Source organism: Schistocerca piceifrons, chromosome 8 (assembly GCF_021461385.2).
Source record: "Schistocerca piceifrons isolate TAMUIC-IGC-003096 chromosome 8, iqSchPice1.1, whole genome shotgun sequence".
Taxonomy (NCBI): domain Eukaryota; kingdom Metazoa; phylum Arthropoda; class Insecta; order Orthoptera; family Acrididae; genus Schistocerca; species Schistocerca piceifrons.
Genome location: NC_060145.1, coordinates 61,463,860 through 61,483,344, shown reverse-complemented (window position 1 = coordinate 61,483,344; position 19,485 = coordinate 61,463,860). Strand labels below are relative to the sequence as shown.

At 42.8% G+C, this 19,485-nt stretch overlaps 1 protein-coding gene across 1 annotated transcript in view; it reads right to left on the bottom strand.

The window, feature by feature from the left end:
• LOC124711135 (protein argonaute-2) overlaps positions 1-19,485 on the bottom strand; it is a 266,005-nt gene that overhangs the window by 83,937 nt on the left and 162,583 nt on the right. Inside the window, exons 10-12 of the mRNA XM_047241028.1 lie at positions 12,508-12,645; positions 12,338-12,428; positions 9,613-9,754 (exon numbers count right to left, since the gene is read on the bottom strand). Coding sequence (XP_047096984.1) covers positions 9,613-9,754; positions 12,338-12,428; positions 12,508-12,645 — 371 coding nt within the window. The remainder of the gene's footprint in view (positions 1-9,612; positions 9,755-12,337; positions 12,429-12,507; positions 12,646-19,485) is intronic.

Genomic DNA, 19,485 nt, shown 5'->3' with positions numbered 1-19,485 from the left:
CTGAAAGGTGTTGTCAAAGTATTCCGAATGGTTTGTATACTAGTAACTTTATGGAACAAATACGCACACATAAAAAAACCCTTTTACATTTGAAAAAGTCATATGTATTTTTGTAATGAAATAGTACTCAAAGTACAAATACAAAATGTCAATACTAGAAATGAAGTGCTTAAAATACAGTTTACAACTTTGCAAATTGCCTCTACTCTGTGTCATCACTATCAAGTTCGTCTTGCAGGATACCACTTGCAGTCTTCAAAAACTAATACTGGTGATGAATAGGATGTATGAACTTCAAGAAGTTCATTATATTCTCCTCTTGTGCTATGGAGATCAATCAATGTGCTATAAAGAAGAACCTGTAGAACATTGGCTAGGCTTTCCATCTTCCATATAGACAATAGACATTTCTGGCGAGAAAGTAGATTTATATTTGATAGCGAATGGTTCGGCCTTCTCAATTCTGATCCGTCTCATAGTTAGCAAGTCAACTGGTTCGTCTTCGATGCCTTCTTACTATTTATGATATATTTTTTTAAATTTTCCACTGAAAAGAAGTTTTCATGGTTCATTTCTGCGAAGTAATACTTGCTTGTTTTCCAGTAGCTAAGAATGAAATACTACTCCTGTCAACAAACGATGTGGCTACTACTTTTTGCGCTGTATAATTTAGAAGGTAACTGTTTCATGATACCACTTATTTGCAGGTATTTCATAAAAGAGAGAACAACTCTGATGTGGTTTTTGGCTGCCACATGAGTCAGGTGTTCATAATATGTTTGGCATTATTGCCATGGACAGTCAGATTTATATTAAACACAAACTTATTTCCTGCAAACCTCTAAAATCTTCAGTTTTGGGCCATACAAGACCTGTTCAAAAATTTCTGGAATTTTGTCCACAATATTTTCCTACACTTGACTTCTACTTCTTGCTTATGGTCTCCTTCGAAATACCCTCCTCTACAACTGATACACTGCTCCCAATGCCGTTTCCAGTTCCGCACTGCAGTCTTGGTACACCTGTTGCTGGATTGCACGAAGCGCCGCCTGCAAATTTTTCTTTTATCTTTTCTATCATTGCAAATTTTCATCCTTTCAACCAGGTTTTCTACTTTGGAAATAAAAAGTAGTCTGCAGGGGCCAGGTCTGGAGAGTACAGAGGATAAGCCAACACAGTGATGTTCCTTTTTGTGCAATAGTCACACACCAACACAGCCAAATGTATGGTTGTGTTATCATAACGCAAGAGCCATGAATTGTCTGGCCACATTTTGGGCCGTTTCTTTCTCACATGTGTCGCAACACATCCCGATAGTACCATCAATTAACAGTTTGTCCTTGTGATGTGAATTCATGAAGAACTCATCCTTTAAAGTCAAAGAAAACTATCACAATGGCTTTGACATTTGACCTGACCTAATGAGCTTTTTTTGGTCTTCAAGAACTCTTCCCAACCCATTGTGAAGACTGAACCTTGGTCGCAGCATCATAACTGCAGACCCACATATCATCAGTTACAATTATCTTAAGGAATATTTCTTCATTCTCATTTGCGTGATGCAACAGCTCTTCATGTATTGCTAGTATTTCTTTCTTTCCTTTTTTTTTTGGGGGGGGGGGGGGGGTGTTAGGGCGCAAAACATCTAAGGTCATAAGCGCCCAGTATAGAACCACAGAATGCTGGGATCGCGAGGGTAACAAACCGTTTCGAGGTACAATACAAAAAGGAAGAAGAAAAAAATCTAAAACGTCAAGACATTATGGAAGAGTACCTAAAAGACGTCGACAAGACACCGGAGTCACCAGGTAGAAATCAAATCTCTCGTCATATTACTGCTTTTAAAAAAATTTAAAACGCGAGCCACAGCACGCACATCATCCACTAAAATGTGCAGCAAAGCAAGCGGCAGCCCGACCCTGAGATGTTAGTGGCTAAAATAGGGGCAGAGGATCAGGAAATGTGTTACTGTTAATGGCTGGCTACCGAAAGGACAGCTGGGTGCAGGGTTGCCACTGAAGTGGCAGTGACTAAAGCGGCAGTGCCCTATTCACAACCCAGCTAACATTACTTCCTCACAGTGAGACGGCCGGGAGGAAGTCGACCAGGCTGTTGGGAGAGGTTTCACTTTTCTGAGTTTGTTCCCATGAAGGGAGCATCAATGGTCATGCCAAAGTGATATGTTGACAGAGAAAATTATGAATATCTTGCAAGGGAACAGAGTAAGAATTGGGCCAACAGATGGACTGCGGCCTTGGCTGCAGCATCAGCAGTCTCATTCCCAGGCACACCAACATGACCAGGAACCCACATGAACATAACTAAGAGGTGGATTGGATCTGGATCATCCAGACTCTGAAGGGCACCGAGGGAGTCCGAGCAGATCACACAGCGAGTGAGCTGGTGCCTCCGGACGTAATGAACTGCATGATAGAGGGCAAAAAGTTCCACAGTAAAAATTGTGCACTGGTCGAGAAGCCGGTATTGTAACCTATCATCCCCGATGACAAAAGCACAGCCAACACCGTGGGTAGACTTGGAACCATCACTGTACAAAAACATGCTATCGACAAGCTGTGAGCGAGGTTCGTGAAATTTGCAACGATAGGTCAACTACGAAGTTGAATTCTTTGGGAACGAGCTGAGGTCAAAATGAACACAAACCTGTGCCTGAAGCTAAGGTGGTGAAGGGCTCTCACCCATTCGGAAAGTGGCAGGAAGTGTGAACTGCAGCTGCTGAAGTAGGTGACGAAAGCTGATGCCAGGAGGCCGCAGAGAAGAAACATAAATCTCATATTGGTGGTCAAGAATGTCGTCAACAGAAAGGGTCAAATGTTGGGTAGCCTGGCATGGAAGAAAGCCGACACGCATACCTACTGAGTAGGATGTCATGCCAGTATGACAGCGGTAGTTGACTGCCTTCTGTGTATAGATTCTCAACTGTGCTAGTACGGAAGGCACCAGTGGCGACATGGATCCCCAAATGGTGGATTGTATTTAGACAGTTTAAGATAGAAGCCTGTGCAGAGTAGTAGACAATGCATCCATAATCCAACTTGGAGCGGACAAGAGATCAATAGAGGTGGAGGAGGACAGTCCGGTCAGCTCCCCAAGAGGTACCACTCAATACACGAGGGACATTGAGGGACCGGGTGCAGCATGCAGCCAGGTAGGACACGTGGGTAGACCAACTGAGTTTCCCATAGAACGCAAGCCCTAAGAACTTCGTTGCATCCACGAATTGGAGAGCATTTTGGCCCAGTCGTAAGGACAGTGGAAGAAATGCCTTGCACCGCCAGAAGTTGACGCAAACTGATTTTCTAGCAGAAAAGTGGAAACCATTTGTGACACTCCACGAATAGAGACAGTCCAAACAATGCTGAAGACAGCATTGCAGGAGACATGTCTGCTGGAAGCTGCAGTAAATAGCAAAGACGTCAACGAAAAGAGAGCTGGAAACACCAGCAGGAAGGCAGTCCATAATTGGGTTGATGGCTATGGCAAAGACGACGACATGTAGTATGGAGCCCTGAGGCACCCTGTTCACCTGTGGAAAGGTGTGGGATAAGGAGGAACCCACACATACCCAGAAAACTCTGTCTGTTAAAAATTCCAGGATGAAAGTGGGAAGACGATCGCGAAGGCCCCCTATGTGCATAGTACGTAGAATTCATGTCCGCCAACAGGTATCATACGCCTTCTGCAAATCAGAGAATACGGCCACTGTTTGACGCTTCTACAGAAAATTATTCAAGATGAATGTCGACAGGGTGACGACATGATCAACCACTGAACGGGGCTTTCAGAACCCACACTGAGCATTAGTGAGAAGATGGTGTGACTCCAGCCGCCACACTAATCGACCATTGATCATGCGTTCCATCACCTTACAAACGCTGCTAGTAAGGGAAATTGGACGATAGTTGGAAGGAAGAGATTTATCGTTACTAGGCTTAGGTAGGAGAACAATAGTAGCTTCATGCCAAAGCATGGGAAATTCACCATCAGTCCAAATGCAGTTGTAGGTATAGAGGAGAAAGCGTTTTCCTGCAGGAGGAAGATTCTGCAGCGTGAGGATATGGATTGTATTGGGTCCAGGAGAAGACGACCTGGATGAGGAGAGAGCACGCTCAAGCTCCCTCATAGTAAATGGAGTAGTGTAGGATTCTCGATTCAAAGAGAGAAAAAGAGTGCACGAGCCGCCTCCACCTGTTTCCGAGGAAGAAATGCAGGCTGGTAGTGGGCAGAGCTTGAAACCTCTGCAAAGAACCAGCCCAAAGCTTTGGAAATATCTACAGGGTTGACTATGACATTTCCTGCCACAATCAGATCAGGGATCAGGGAGTGGGCGGTAATCCCAGAGAGCCGGCCCAGGCCACCCCAAATGAGAGAGGATGGAGCAAAATTGTTGAACAAGCTGGTGAAGGAAACCCAGCATGCTTTCTTGCTTTCCTTGACAGTGCGACGGCACTGCGCATGTAGTTGCTTGTAGCAGATGCAGTTTGTTAACGTAGGATGATGGTGAAAGACACGAAGTGCATTTCGTTGGGCACGAATCGCATTGCCACACTCCACAGTCCACCAAGGGACCAGGACCCAACGGGGAGAAGTAGTAGTACAAGAGATAGAGGATTCGGTGGCCGAGAGAATAACGTCCATGAGGTGCTTGACCTGATCATAACAGCTGGGAAATGGCCGTTCGTCAAAGACTGCCAAGAACGAATAGAGCCTCCAGTCAGCAAGAGAGAATTTCCAATGAGCGAGCCGCTGTGTCAAGGTATGACTGTACACGTGAGTCACACGTGGGAACTGGTCAATCGAGCAAGTGTCGGAAAGAGCACACCACTCGAGACGTCGAGCGAGCTGGGCAGAGCAGATTGAGAGGTCTAAGTGGGAATAGGTGTGCGTGGAATCAGAGAGAAACATGGCTTCACCAGTGTTAAGGCACACAAGATTAAGATGATTAAGACGATTCGCCAAAAGAGAACCTCTTGAGCAGGCGACAGGCAAGCCCCAAAGAGGATGATGGGTAAGGAGATAGGACGATGACAAACATCTTCTCATAGAAGCAGCATGACTCCACCATGAGCAGGAATCCCCACCGTAAGGGGAAGGTCCATCCATAGCGAAGTTAAATGGGAATGAGCAAAATGGTCCTGAGGATGTAGCTTGGTTTCTTGGAGACAGACTACAAGCAGACTTGCAATCACAGGAGCAGCTGGAGGTCTGCCCTGTTAGACCTAAGGCCATGTATATTCCATTGTAAAAGAGCCATAAAATATAGGAACACCAGAGAATGAATAAGAAACACTCACCTCGATGTCCGCTTAGGACGAGCTGTCGAGGGAGGACGGCCACTGGAGTCCACAGGTGGAGGATTTCGTCCACAACTTGGCGCAAGCTGAAGAGCTTCCCTGGTGTCTGTCAGTTGAAAAGGACTGATGAGTCAAAGAGGGCCAATGAGTCAGAGAGGGGGAAGACTGTTTGCCTTTGGATGATTGCTTGGACTTTAGGTGATTTGCAGAAGAGCCAGACGGCTGCAAACTCGAGGTACGCAAGAAGTCGTCCCGGGAATAATCCTTTTTGGATTGACGGTTCACTGGCTGCATTGCAACCGTCTTCGCTGGTAAGGGCAAAGAGCAGGTAGCAGAATCTACAGCCCATGAAGCGGGAGACGGAGTGTCAGCTCTAAGGTGAGGTGACTTTGCCACAATCGAACTGAACTGTAAGTCACAAGTTCGCGTAGCCAAGTTTTTTGTGGGACTGGGAGAGGCTAACACAGTGCTGTAGCTTTCAGACAAAGAGACATTCGGTTTACGGCTCACCAACAGTTTCCGGGCAACAGGAAAAGGTACCTTTTGCTTCACCCTTATCTCCTGAACAGCCCACTTGTCTTGATAGATGGGACAAGAACGAGAAGAAGCAGCATGTTCTTCATTACAATTGATGCAGTGGGGGGAACGAGTTGGACAGGCACACTCTTGTGCATCCCTGCTACAAGTGACACATTTGGCTGCGTTTTTACATGACATGCTGGTATGATCGAACTGGTGGCATTTACAACACCTCAATGGATTGGGAACGTAAGGGCACACAGAGATCTCTTCATAGCCTGCCTTTATCTTGGTAGGAAGCGTTAACCGAGTGAAAGTCAGGAACAATGTGCAAGTGGGCACCAAATCGGCTGCTTCCTTCTTCGTAACTCTATGAACAGCAGTAAAGCCCTGATCCGATAATCAGTTATTTTGTCCTCCTTCAAACCATCCAACAGCCAGGTGTAGATAACACCACGGGATGAGTAAAGTGTCCTGTGAGCCTCCACTTTTATAGGATATTCGTGGAGGACTTGGGCCTTGAGTAGTTTCTGGGCCTGGAGAGCACTATCAATTTCCAAAAGCAGAGTTCCATTGCAGAGACGAGAGCATGACTTCACAGGGCCGACAATGCCATCCACGACTTTCTGTATAACAATGGGGTTAACAGTAGCAAAAGTCTGGTTTTCGTCTAAATGTGAGAGTACTAGATATCGAGGTGCAACAGGAAGAGACATGGAGGCAGGAGCCTCATTCCAGTTTCTTTTATGTGAAACACATGGAGAAAGAGAAGGAAAATCAGTCATTGGGAAGAAGTCCCCTACAACTGCCAGTGTCTTTGATGGCCGCTCCTTCCAACCAGGGGCCATCTAAAGGGGAGCCCCCCGCCTTAGGTGATTGTCCTCACCTTACATCACACCTCCCGAACAACAGACGGAGGGACCAAGCAGCAGAGGAGAAAGGTAACAGCTCATTCAGTCACCTCTCCCTGGGCCTGGCCTGTACCAGGGAGTATTTGCGGGCCCTACATGCTAACTCTGGGCTGGGAATTACCCATTACTCAGTCTCCTGCTACGCGACAAACGCGTGGCTGGCCATCAGGCACACACAGGAAAAAGAAGAGGGGGCAGTAACAGGGAGGGGGCAGTAACAGGGAGGGGGCAGTAACAGGGAGGGGGCATAAGGCTGCGTTCACACTGCCGGCCGGGCTGACGCGTACTGGCTCAGCTCGTGCCTAGCCAGCTCTGGCCAACGAGTAGTGCATTCACATTGCGCGCCGCGCCAAGCCGGGACGGCGAAATGGGGGAAAATCCACTTCTCCAATTTTCATGTTTTAAAAATTCTTAGCGGTATATAAGACTTCGCCACATCGTTTTATGAACTTATTTTTTCCTTAAAAGCGTTACTTACGTCGTGAAAAAAGAAAAAGTCTGCTTCTCGTTTCGCATGATTTCTTAGTTTCGTAACGCTTTCCAACCGATTTTGAAGAAAGTATGCGGCTAAAGAATCTGATTTTTGTACACGTGGTAGTGCAACATCTTAGCTTTGTATTGAATCATTTATCTTTCCATATTTCTTAACAGTCATTGTGAAATGATGCTATTTGTCAACGTTGTGCACTTGATTTACAAATCTTGTAGTGAAAAAGTTATGTAGCGAGTAGCTTACTGTTAGATCCGTTTTAGACCATACATTGTTGCGAATGAAATGTAGCTAACAGTATCAAAAAGTTTTTGAAATGATAATGATACTGATATCTGTCTCTGGTCTCAAGTAATGCGAGCTATTCAGTGGCGTCAGTGCCGCGTCTGCAAGACACGGAGTTCGGGCGGTTACAGCTTGGTTTAGTGTAGTCATATAATGCAGGACAGAAAATACTAATTACTAGTGATCAGCGCAGACCTAGTGCCGGTCCCTCGTATTATTTTAATGGTCTCATTCTCTAGATAAATCCAAATGTATAAGAATTTTTCCCTCGGCAACTGGACAATCATCTGCTATGCTTTTATAATTGGCCACACATTGCATCACAAAAGACAAACAATTATTTGTCATCAACATCCTACAATTAGTATGACGTACATTTCGTATTTCGAACTAAAAGATAACTGAAGCGCAATTCTGTAGTCTCGTTGTCTACTTTGACACAAAAAATAATGGAGTGTTAATGAAACTACTGTAGATCGGCAAAGATGTGCGTTTCATTGTTCTTCATTATTTTTTTTTTTTTCCTTCCTTGGCGGGCTGCGCTGCACTGTCAAGGTAATCCCCACTCTTTGGCTAAATGGCTGGCCGGAGGCCAAATAAATAAATTTAAGAAGATCCTCACCCTTCGACAGCTGACAAGCAAGTCAGTAGAAAACGCAGCTGCAGTCAACAGTCGCTCGCCTTTAGCTAGTCTGTGCTGTCGTGTAGAACAATGTCTTCACTCTTTTATTGGTATTGTTTTGACTCTGCAGTAACTCGTCGAGTTTTGAAGTATAGAAGAACTAGGAGGTTATGGATTCATCCCATAAATAGCGACAGACATTTAGGAGAGTTTTTTTTCTTTATATGTAGAACTTAAAAACTATCCTGAAAAATTTTATTCAAATTACGGAATGAATCATAATACATTTCAGTATGTGCTGCAGAACATTCAAAACAAAATTTCTAAACAGAACGCAAATTTTCGCAGAAGTATAACAGCAGAAGAAAAATTATGTATAACGATTAGGTAAGATTCGTTAGTACACACTTTTTGGTTTGCAGTAGAACTTTGTACAGCATTCACTACCTCCAATTAATTGTAGTCATTCTTTTGTATTTTAAATTTCACAAACGCTTACCTCTGAGGGGAAGAGAGTTTATGGGACTCCTGAGAATCATTACGAAGTAATTAGATTCGTCATTTTGGGTAATGTCTTGCTGTGCCTTCAACGAAGAATCGCAGAAAAACTCCTTTAGAATTTTCCAACTTTTTTCTTCATGATGCAGCGCTTGGCAGTGGTGATGGTTCATCATGTGGAGCCACTGATGACCTCACAGAATTCTTTTCATTACCTTGTAAGATAGACAGAGTGATAGGCGAAGGTTCTATTTCCACTGATAAGGAACTGCCACAGCATGCCTTTACAACGCATTATCATCTGGTAGGGACACATTTCTGTCCCTCAGTGACACTCATATCTGTCTCCGTTTACAAGTAAAGGCGAACTATTCAGTGGCAGCAATGCCGCGATCGCTGGCAAGCTATTGTTGTAAATGCATGTAAATACGGTAGATTAAATAAATGAAATAAAAGTAATTTCGCATGTATCATTATAATAAACATAATTTTTCCTCACTGATTGTGAAATGTGAGGTAACATCTTAAAATAAAAGACGTGTGCAGTCACACTTGTGATGAAAGCAGAAGGGAGACGTGTGATGTGTGTACTGCAGAAGCTGTAGTGCTGCTCCACAGGCTCGCGCCTGCGGTCGGCCCGCGCCGGCAATATTAAACACTCGGGATGTCGCCAGCTCAGCTCCGGGAGGCTCACGCCGTGTCGGCGCGGCCGCCAGTGTGAACACCGCAATTCAAAACCATGTGTTTGATATCGAAGCGGGCGGCGGCCCGGCCGGCAGTGTGAACGCAGCCTAAGACTGTCACAGTGAATGGAGATTATGTTGAAAATTTGGATTTTCTAGCCACAAGAGTGGGCAATAATATAAAGTATTGGAATCATGAATAAAAACAATTTGCTTTCAGGAAAAAAAAAAAAAAACCACTGTTGCATTACTTATTTAATGTCCCTCTTAGTATCATCCAATACATTACCTCCACTGGTAAGAAAATCGGATTGGGTCGATTTAATGACCCCACGTGAAGGCATGGCAATTTGGGATACCTCAATGTATAATTCTTCTCTCTTTTGAAGTACTCTGCCACTGTTATCTGTCTACCATCATCCAATTTGAACCTGCAAGACAAAGAATATTTACAGCATTAGAACACACACACACACACACACACACACACACACACACACACACACACACACACAGCTACACATACTGATAGTGGAACAAATCTCATTGTAGTGTAAACTGTCAAAGGTATTAACAGTGCAATTACGAGAAGACTAAACAAATCTGTCATCCATTCCATGTCAAGGAGTACTAACCACAAGCACAGCCCAGTTCTGAGCAAACTGAGACATTATTTGACGAGACACATAGATCATCTCTCCGGAATGGAAATCTCCACTTTACTCAGTGGTTGAAACAACAGTCAACAAGCCCTGTTAATTTACTTCTTTAAAGAACTGGAATTCTCACTTCATGTGTTGTCAGCAGCAATGTATCACACATTTTATGTAGTTTTGTATTTTGTAATTTGTACAGACTGATGAGAATATACAGGGTGTCCTAGAAGTAATTATCAGTATTCAGGGGTGGGAGGAATGCTCATTTAAAGCAAAAAAACTTCATATGGACATAAAGCCTATTCTGAATGATTTAACGTATATTTGTTTTGGGATTAGCGGCACACACGTGTGTCTTACACACCGTACCTCTTTGGTGTTATATTCTGGCCCATACTACCTCACTACTTTCAACCTCTGTTTGGGTTGTCTTTCTGTCATTAAACTAGCCCACTGACTGCACAACTGTCCATAGTGTGTTATGAGTGAAGAACTGGAAGGGATTGACATCATCAGAGAGGAGCACTAGTTACCTGTCTGTGTACACACACTGGCTAAAATGCAACACATCTACACCAATGAAGAATATGCAGATGTGGCATACATTTACAGGCTCAGTGATCTCGGTGCTTCTGCTGCTGTATAAGAACACAATCGGTACTTTCTGACATGTCGAATTCCTGTTCATACTGTGTGGAACTTTGCAAACTGCATGTCATAACGTTTAATAACTGCTGTATGTGTGTACACATGTAAACTTTATGTGGTATACAATCATACAGAAAAAAAATAACAATGTACGTCAAACATTTTCTAACTCTGAAACCATTCAGAATAGTGCATATGTCCATCTGAAGTTTTCCACTTCAAGTAAGCATTCCTGCCATATCCCTGAATACTGACCATTCCTCCTGACCCACTCTTTATGGTTAATGGCAAAATTATTAGCAACTACTCTGAGTACAGCTAGGACTGATAAGAAGATAATTTGAAAGAAGATTTTTTTCCTGATAATGTAATCACTGTAAAAAAAATATAACTAGACTTACAGAGTGTGTGTGTGAAATATTATGGGACTTAACTGCTAAGGTCATCAGTCCCTAAGCTTACACACTACTTAACCTAAATTATCCGAAGGACAAACACACACACCCGTGCCTGAGGGAAGACTCGAACCTCCGTCGGGACCTGCCACACAGTCCATGACTGCAGACTTACAGAGTTACCCGAGTTATTGATCAACTGGATTAAGTTAAAATTTGATTCAAATTCATCGAATTAGGCTCTGAAGAGCACATATGATACTACGACTAAACAAATTGAAAATACCATCACAATTCTTTTAGACTCGGTGACAGTTTCAACTCCTTACAATGCTAATGAAGACTTTTGTTATTACTGACAGGACAAAAAACAATGTACAACAAACTGTAGTTCATTTAAATTGTATTGGACAGTTATGCATATTACAGGCTCTCACGTTTCCAATTACACCCATTAAATCTGATACTATCATCAACTGCCACCACGCCAACTTCTACCAAAGTGTGACAATCTCAGGTGTATGACAAACCCCAATAGGAGTATGGTTTTGACTACTGTCACTATGACATAATATCTACAAACTCCATATTAGAGACTAAATTACAAAACAGGCACTACGGTCTTGATTCAGGGAATTCTGGCATGTCTAGCAATTTGGTAAAGATTGTATTGAAATTATTATAAAAATCTATACTGAACTTACAAAATCAAATAGCCAGTTTTACTACTGTGTTGTTGAGGAAGACACTGCAGTTATTGATGTGCATGCATTCAAGGACCTGTTGACTTGAGAACCAGAAGGCAGTATCTCAAACTACTGTGGTCTGACTCAGCCATTTAGACACAACAGGACTAACCTTCCTTGCACGGTGCCTCTTACACACAGACAACTCGACACATGCATTTCAGCTGACAGACAAATGGTGCACCCATCTGATCTATTGTATTTCCCCAGTCTCAGGTAAAAAACTGAAAATTTCACATTTTACAGACATATTGCCTACCTGAAAAAGTAATTACCAACAAGAGAGATAGAGAATTATTTTAATTCTGATATACTGCCATTTTACAACAATTGTATGAGAATCTCCTGGTTCGCATAGAGAAGAGATTCTGAACTGCACACTGGGGGCAGAAAAAACCTTGCCACTATGCTGACACTGCGCTTATTTACTGAGTGGTAACTTTCTTGAGTATTAATTGTGCCGAATCCAGTGAATTCTCAATTTTTTCTTATAGAAAAATGAAAAATGTGGCAGTTCCAATGAAAAGATAGTTAATGAGACCCTGTATTGATTAACTGTTCGCACTCACTCGAGCCTGAGGGCACTTGACTTGGCAGAATTGACGCGATATGTGCGTTTTGACGCACTCTGGTTTGGCAGCTTGTATTCCACTTTGAGACCTGAAAACACAAATGCAAATAATTAAATTTTCTTCAAAAATTTTGATGACAGAACACACAAAGTAAATTAACTACAAACCTTTGAGGAATGCCGATAAATCTGCTTCTTGTTCTTTATTCAACTCCCTGTCGGGATCGAATCGACTATACTGAGATCCTAAGACTTCTTCCATAATCGATTTAACATCTTTTGGTGCCGGGAATCCTTTATGTGCCACTGTGACCAAAAATACAATATAAATAACAACTCTGTGACAACTAAACTATCAATGACAGATGAAATTTTTAAAAATCTTAATCTTTGCGAGAACAGACAACCCTACTTACTAGCCGAAATAGAGAAAATGGACTTAGAACCAGCACAGGCAAGAACTGCTTGTAACTTCAAGCTTCTGAAGTGGATGGAACTGTGCCCACACATCTACACATTTAACATTTGCTACGTGTGAACAACAACACCAACTGAGTCATCAGAGTTAGCCTCAGTAGAAGAATACATTTTCCAGTTCAACTTCCAGTGCATTCAAGGTCAGGGGGAAGGGGGGAGGGGGGAGGGAGGGAGGGAGGGCAATAAGTCTTCCAACAAGAAAGTGAAAATTAGTTCAGAATCAGCCTAACTATTTGCACCAAATGATTTGCGAAATTTAATTACAAACCACAGTTGTGAGTAATCTGCTCTATGATTATCATTCGCTCTACTATCACTAATTACTGGCCTCAGCACACAGTAAGGTTCAGGGTGTATACATGAACAAGTAAAAAAAAATTCCCAGACTTTTCCCGGATTTCCCAGTTGACAATACACTTTCTCCGGTGTGAAAATACAGTTTCTCAATATTAAGTGACAGTATACTTTCCAGCGAAACTGTAAAACATATCAATCCTTTGAAAAGTTATGGTTTTATGCACCTGTGTAGAATTTACCAGCACTTTAGAAAACAAAACTCAGGGGAAAAAGCATATTTTGGAAAGATGTTTGATGTGCAGTAACATGTACGCTGTATATTTTCGTATTATGAAAGTTGATCTCGCCAGACGATGATATCGGATATTCAGAGCATAGGACACGTGATGTAATCAGCCAATAGCAGCATCACTGTTGAGTAGTGTGAACACACAAATACGAAAAGTTAATACTTTAAATTAATATACATAGCGTTACTATAAGAAAAGAAAAGCTTTCACACACAATATTGGTCTCCAAGATTAATAAGCTGAAAGAGAAGCTAAGCTTTCACATACGATGTGAATCTTTTTTGTGCGTTTTACACTTTACGATACATCACACAACTGAGCCAGTAAAATTTTTAACAACAACTTAAGTGTCTGATTTGGGCTCGAAATTCTTCTAAATGGCTAGTCATCAAAGAGTTGATTTTTAAATGAGAGTCAAACACACTGCGATTTAAGAAATTCATCGTATACTCTCGCGCACAGTTCATCTTGCGTAAGAGGAAATTTACTTTGAAAGTAGCGCTTCCCAAACCACCATTCACAATAATTTTCCTGCAACCTGTAAGAAACAGATTTGTTCCAGTAGTTGCCATAGAGCACCAGGTAACACGTGTCACTGCGCTTGCGCAGCTACAATGACGTACGAAGCCCTTATTTTTGTATGTGTAAACATTAAAAGAGCTTACATTATGTCATAAAAAAATAAAAAATAAGAGAGAGAGAGAGAGAGAGAGAGAGAGAGAGAGAGAGAGAGAGAGCAGAGGATACTCCAAGAGCATCGGAGTTTCATGAACCGTACTAAAATGCATAATTCGGCTTAAAGTGCAAATTCGTATGTCCAGATTCCCAATGAAGTAGGTCTCTAACTGATATTAAGCTTTTCAGTGTGGTTTTCGGGATGTAAATTTTCTTGGAGTACCAATACTGTATTATCTCATGTTTGATTCTTTATTATGGCATAATGCCTTACATGCTAGGAGATGAAAACATGCACTTGAAATGCAGCGAACATGTTTAAACGAGCCAATAGTGTGGAATTAAACACTTCATTTCAAATAAATTAGCTGTCTAAGTGGAAAAAATTTAAAAAACTTCATTGTTCTGCAAGGTGATTAATGCTGATGCTGGTAGAGACACCAGCTGAGCTCTTAAAGACTGCGAAGATATTAATCTGGGTGCCAAAACTCCTTAAGGATACCTCTTCAGAGAGACTAATTGAGAAAACAGGTTTTCAAAACCCAAAAGTCTCAACAGCGGATTGGAAGGTAGTCAACTGGAAAGTTGCACCAAATAGCCAAACCCTTGTGGTGGACGTCCGAGAGAAGTCCCTGCCTGAGGGCAATGCAGGAACAGGACCTGAGGCTATTCTTGGGGTTCTCGCAGGTTGCCATCAGGGTATCAAAGGCATCAGAAGCAGCAATGGCGGCAAGACGGAGACAATGTGCTGCAGATAAATCTACAACACACTAAAGGGGCCACTGCTACTAGAGTCATCATTTGGGAGGACAGCAAGTGGACATAGCCCCGATTCAGGAGCCTTATTTATATAAAGGGGGCGTTTCAGGCCTTGGTGGCACTGGAGGTAAGCTGGTTTATGCTAGAAACACCAGAATGTGTATTAATGTAAAAAATGGATCCCCTTCATGCCGATAGCATACTTTTGTTCTAGGGACTTAGTGACCATCAGGATGGGGTAACATGAGGAAGATGTCACGTGGGAGTTTGTAATGGCCTCGGCATACCTACCTTACGAGGATAGTGCTCCTCCTCAGGTGAGGAGACTGTGCACAACAGGGTGACTGATGATTTGTTGGATGCGATGCTAATGCCTACAACTTAGTTTCGGGCAGCACCAACACCAACAGTAGAGGTGAGAACTTTCTAGAATCTCTTCTAGCTAATAACTCAGAGGTCCTCAATAGGGGCAAGGAACCTACATTTAGGAATAAAAGAAGGGAAGAGGTAATTAACATAACCTTTGGTTCCACTTTGATGGGTAGTTATGTCAAACAATGGCATGTGGCTTTAGGGCCATCCTCATCAGACCACGTGTACAGGGTTATTACAAATGATTGAAGCGATTTCGCAGCTCTACAATAACTTTATTATTTGAGATATTTTCACAATGCTTTGCACACACATACAAAAACTCAAAAAGTTTTTTTAGGCATTCACAAATGTTCGATATGTGCCCCTTTAGTGATTCGGCAGACATCAAGCCGATAATCAAGTTCCTCCCACACTCGGCGCAGCATGTCCCCATCAATGAGTTCGAAAGCATCGTTGATGTGAGCTCGCAGTTCTGGCACGTTTCTTGGTAGAGGTGGTTTAAACACTGAATCTTTCACATAACCCCACAGAAAGAAATCGCATTGGGTTAAGTCGGGAGAGCATGGAGGCCATGAGATGAATTGCTGATCATGATCTCCACCACGACCGATCCATCGGTTTTCCAATCTCCTGTTTAAGAAATGCCGAACATCATGATGGAAGTGCGGTGGAGCACCATCCTGTTGAAAGATGAAGTCGGCGCTGTCGGTCTCCAGTTGTGGCATGAGCCAACTTTCCAGCATGTCCAGATACACATGTCCTGTAACGTTTTTTCGTAGAAGAAAAAGGGGCCGTAAACTTTAAACCGTGAGATTGCACAAAACACGTTAACTTTTCGTGAATTGCGAATTTGCTGCACGAATGCGTGAGGATTCTCTACCGCCCAGATTCGCACACTGTGTCTGTTCACTTCACCATTAAGAAAAAATGTTGCTTCATCACTGAAAACAAGTTTCGCACTGAACGCATTCTCTTCCATGAGCTGTTGCAACCGCGCCGAAAATTCAAAGCGTTTGACTTTGTCATCGGGTGTCAGGGCTTGTAGCAATTGTAAACGGTAAGGCTTCTGCTTTAGCCTTTTCCATAAGATTTTCCAAACCGTCGGCTGTGGTACGCTTAGCTCCCTGCTTGCTTTATTCGTCGAATTCCGCGGGCTACGAGTGAAACTTGCCCGCACGCGTTCAACCGTTTCTTCGCTCACTGCAGGCCGACCCGTTGATTTCCCCTTACAGAGGCATCCAGAAGCTTTAAACTGCGCATACCATCGTCGAATGGAGTTAGCAGATGGTGGATCTTTGTTGAACTTCGTCCTGAAGTGTCGTTGCACTGTTATGACTGGCTGATGTGCGTGCACTTCAAGCACAACATACGCTTTCTCGGCTCCTGTCGCTCTCGAGCGCTCTGGCGGCAGAAACCTGAATTGCGGCTTCAGCCGAACAAAACTTTATGAGTTTTTCTACGTATCTGTAGTGTGTCGTGACCATATGTCAATGAATGGAGCTACAGTGAATTTATGAAATCGCTTCAATCATTTGTAATAGCCCTGTATATTAAGTGCGAGGTTGAAATGGGCATTAGACAGACCGTGTCCTACAGGAACCCCAGGAGAATGGACTGGGAGGCATATAGGAGGGACCTCCACTCAAGCCTATCTGAAGTCAGTACTTTGATAAGGAATCCAGTAGAGTTTGAGGAGGTAGCAGAGGAAGTGACCTTTGCGATCATGACCTCATACCACAACAACTGTTCAATCGCTAAGAAGTGCAGAGTAGGAATGTATCTTTGTGTAACAACAACCTGGAATCACAGAGGAAACAGGTACGAAGACTGCTTAACCTTGTGAGAAGGAAAGGACAATGGGCAGAATATCTGGAGGCCCTTGTCAAATACAATCTTGCAATTAAGCAAAGCTGGCGTCCTGGAAGGTATTCTGTGATGAGGTAGAGGGTACAGCTGCTCAGGCCAGACTTCACACAATCCTCACTAGGATACCAACTAATCCAAGAGGAACTGTAAGGAAAGAGGATAGGGAGGACAGCACATGAAATGCTGGAAATACTACTCAAGACTCATTTTCCTCAAAGTACTCTGACAGACAACATAAGAGACCAGGATGAGATCCCTGAGAGATATTGGTTTTCAAGTATTTGAAGGGAGAACTGAGAATCTGCCAGAGAATATGTTGACCATAGTAAAATCCAATGGGCGGTGGAAACATTCCAACCGTTCAAGTCACCTGGCCCAGATGTAATTTTTCCAGCACTTCTGCAACAAGTAGGAGTGAACTTAACAAGATTCCTAAGCAGGTTATTTAGGGTTAGCCTAGCAGCAGGAATCACTCCTAACATCTGGAGGGCAGCAAAGGTTGTCTTCATTCCAAAGCCATGGACAATTGATCATACCAAGGCCAAGGATATGAGACCAATCAGTCTGTCCTTTCTTCTTAAAACATTAGAAAAGCTGGTCAATGTGCACATTAGGGAGGAGAAGGTTAACTAGGGTGCCTCTACACATAAACCAACAGGTGTAACAACCAGGAAAATCGTGTTAAACTGCACTCCACCAACTTATTGGGAAGGTGGAGAAAGCACTACACTTTCAGGAAATGCCCTCTGACATCTTCTTTGACATTGCAGTGCCTTTTAGCAACACGACGAGGTGCATGGCTTGGAGACCACCATTTGCAGGTGGATTAGAGCCATGTTTAGAGGTAGAAGCCACCACGATACAAGAAAAAATGGTAATCGACACCACCAGAAGCTGTCCACAAGGAGGGGCCCTGTTCCCTCTACTGTGGAACCTTGTGGTGAATGAACTCATAGAATTAAACTAAGACACTGCTTTTGCCAGGGATACGCAGACTATCTTGTCATAGTAATACTTAGCAAATTTTCAAGTACAGTCAGTGCTATCGCATAAGGAGCAATGAACATTATGCAACACTGGTGCAGGAAACAGGATCTAAGGGACAGTCCTAAGAAGACTGTTGTAGTACAATTTACGAGGAAGCAGATCCAACACACACATTGGAATCTTGAGCTTCTCGATGAAACTCTACCAGTGAAGGGGATAGTGAAATATCTAGGGGTAACCCTGGATGAGGAACTACTGTGGACCCCCACATAAGGAGCACCTGTTCCAAGGCGAAAGGTACTCCAATGAGTACCAGGAGAGCTTGTGGTAAAATCTGGGGCTTAAACCCCAAGAGTATGTACTGGATATACACCACAGTATTAAGACCTATTATCACCTATGAGGCTACAGTGTGGTGGAAAAAGTTAGAACAGCAGGTAGCTGCTAAGGTGGAGAGAGAGGCCTACTTAGCCATTACAGGTAGAATTAGCAGCACACCCACTGCTGGGATCGAAATCATGCTGGACATGCCCCCATTATACCTGTGGGTAAAGATGGAGGCAGCAGCTGGAGCACACACGTTAAAGGCTGGGAAAAACCAACTAACAGGGGAATCCAGGATCTCTCACTAAAATACTGAGTAAGGTAGGCATAGGTATGGTTGGGGAAATGCCGGCCAACTATATAACAAATCCCAGCTGCTTCAACAAGCCTTTCTACAGAAGGTCTGTGAGTGATACTTATAGAGAGAGGATAAATTGTAATATTTGTGAGTTCTGTAATAATCTAGGAACAATATTTATCGATCCAAATAAGTTTTTAAGCAACAAATGTCTGGGGAAAGATGGTACGCACTTAAACAGGGTAGGATCCAAGACCTTCACTACGATGATTACTGATATTTGCAACATTATAAATAATAAGGGAAACTAATAAGCAGAAGAGGGGATCATGAATGCTGAAAAGATCAACTCAAAAATACAAAACTCAGATTGTATCCCAAGACCTGCTGGTCAATAGTAAATGAAATAAGAGATAATAAAACAAAACAAAAACGTAACATCGACATACAGATATCTAATAACAATATTGACGTCACCAATCCTCAGGAGATCACTGACATTTTTAATGACTATTTCATAGATATCATGGAATCTGACTTTTGCACCACAGATAAAGTACCTGTTGGAAGTCTTGCTGAGGACAATTCTGAACCTAATAAACTCCATGAACTTGAAATCAAGGGTATTTTGCAGCTCATCGGAGAATGTAAAAACAAAAAAAAATCTGCTGGCTGGGATGAAATTTCTCCATTTTTACTTAAACAGTGCAAAAATAATCTAGCATCTCCTTTGGTGCATCTAATAGTGTCTAGGAGTGTTCCCTGACATACTAAAATTAGCCATTGTTAAATACAAAA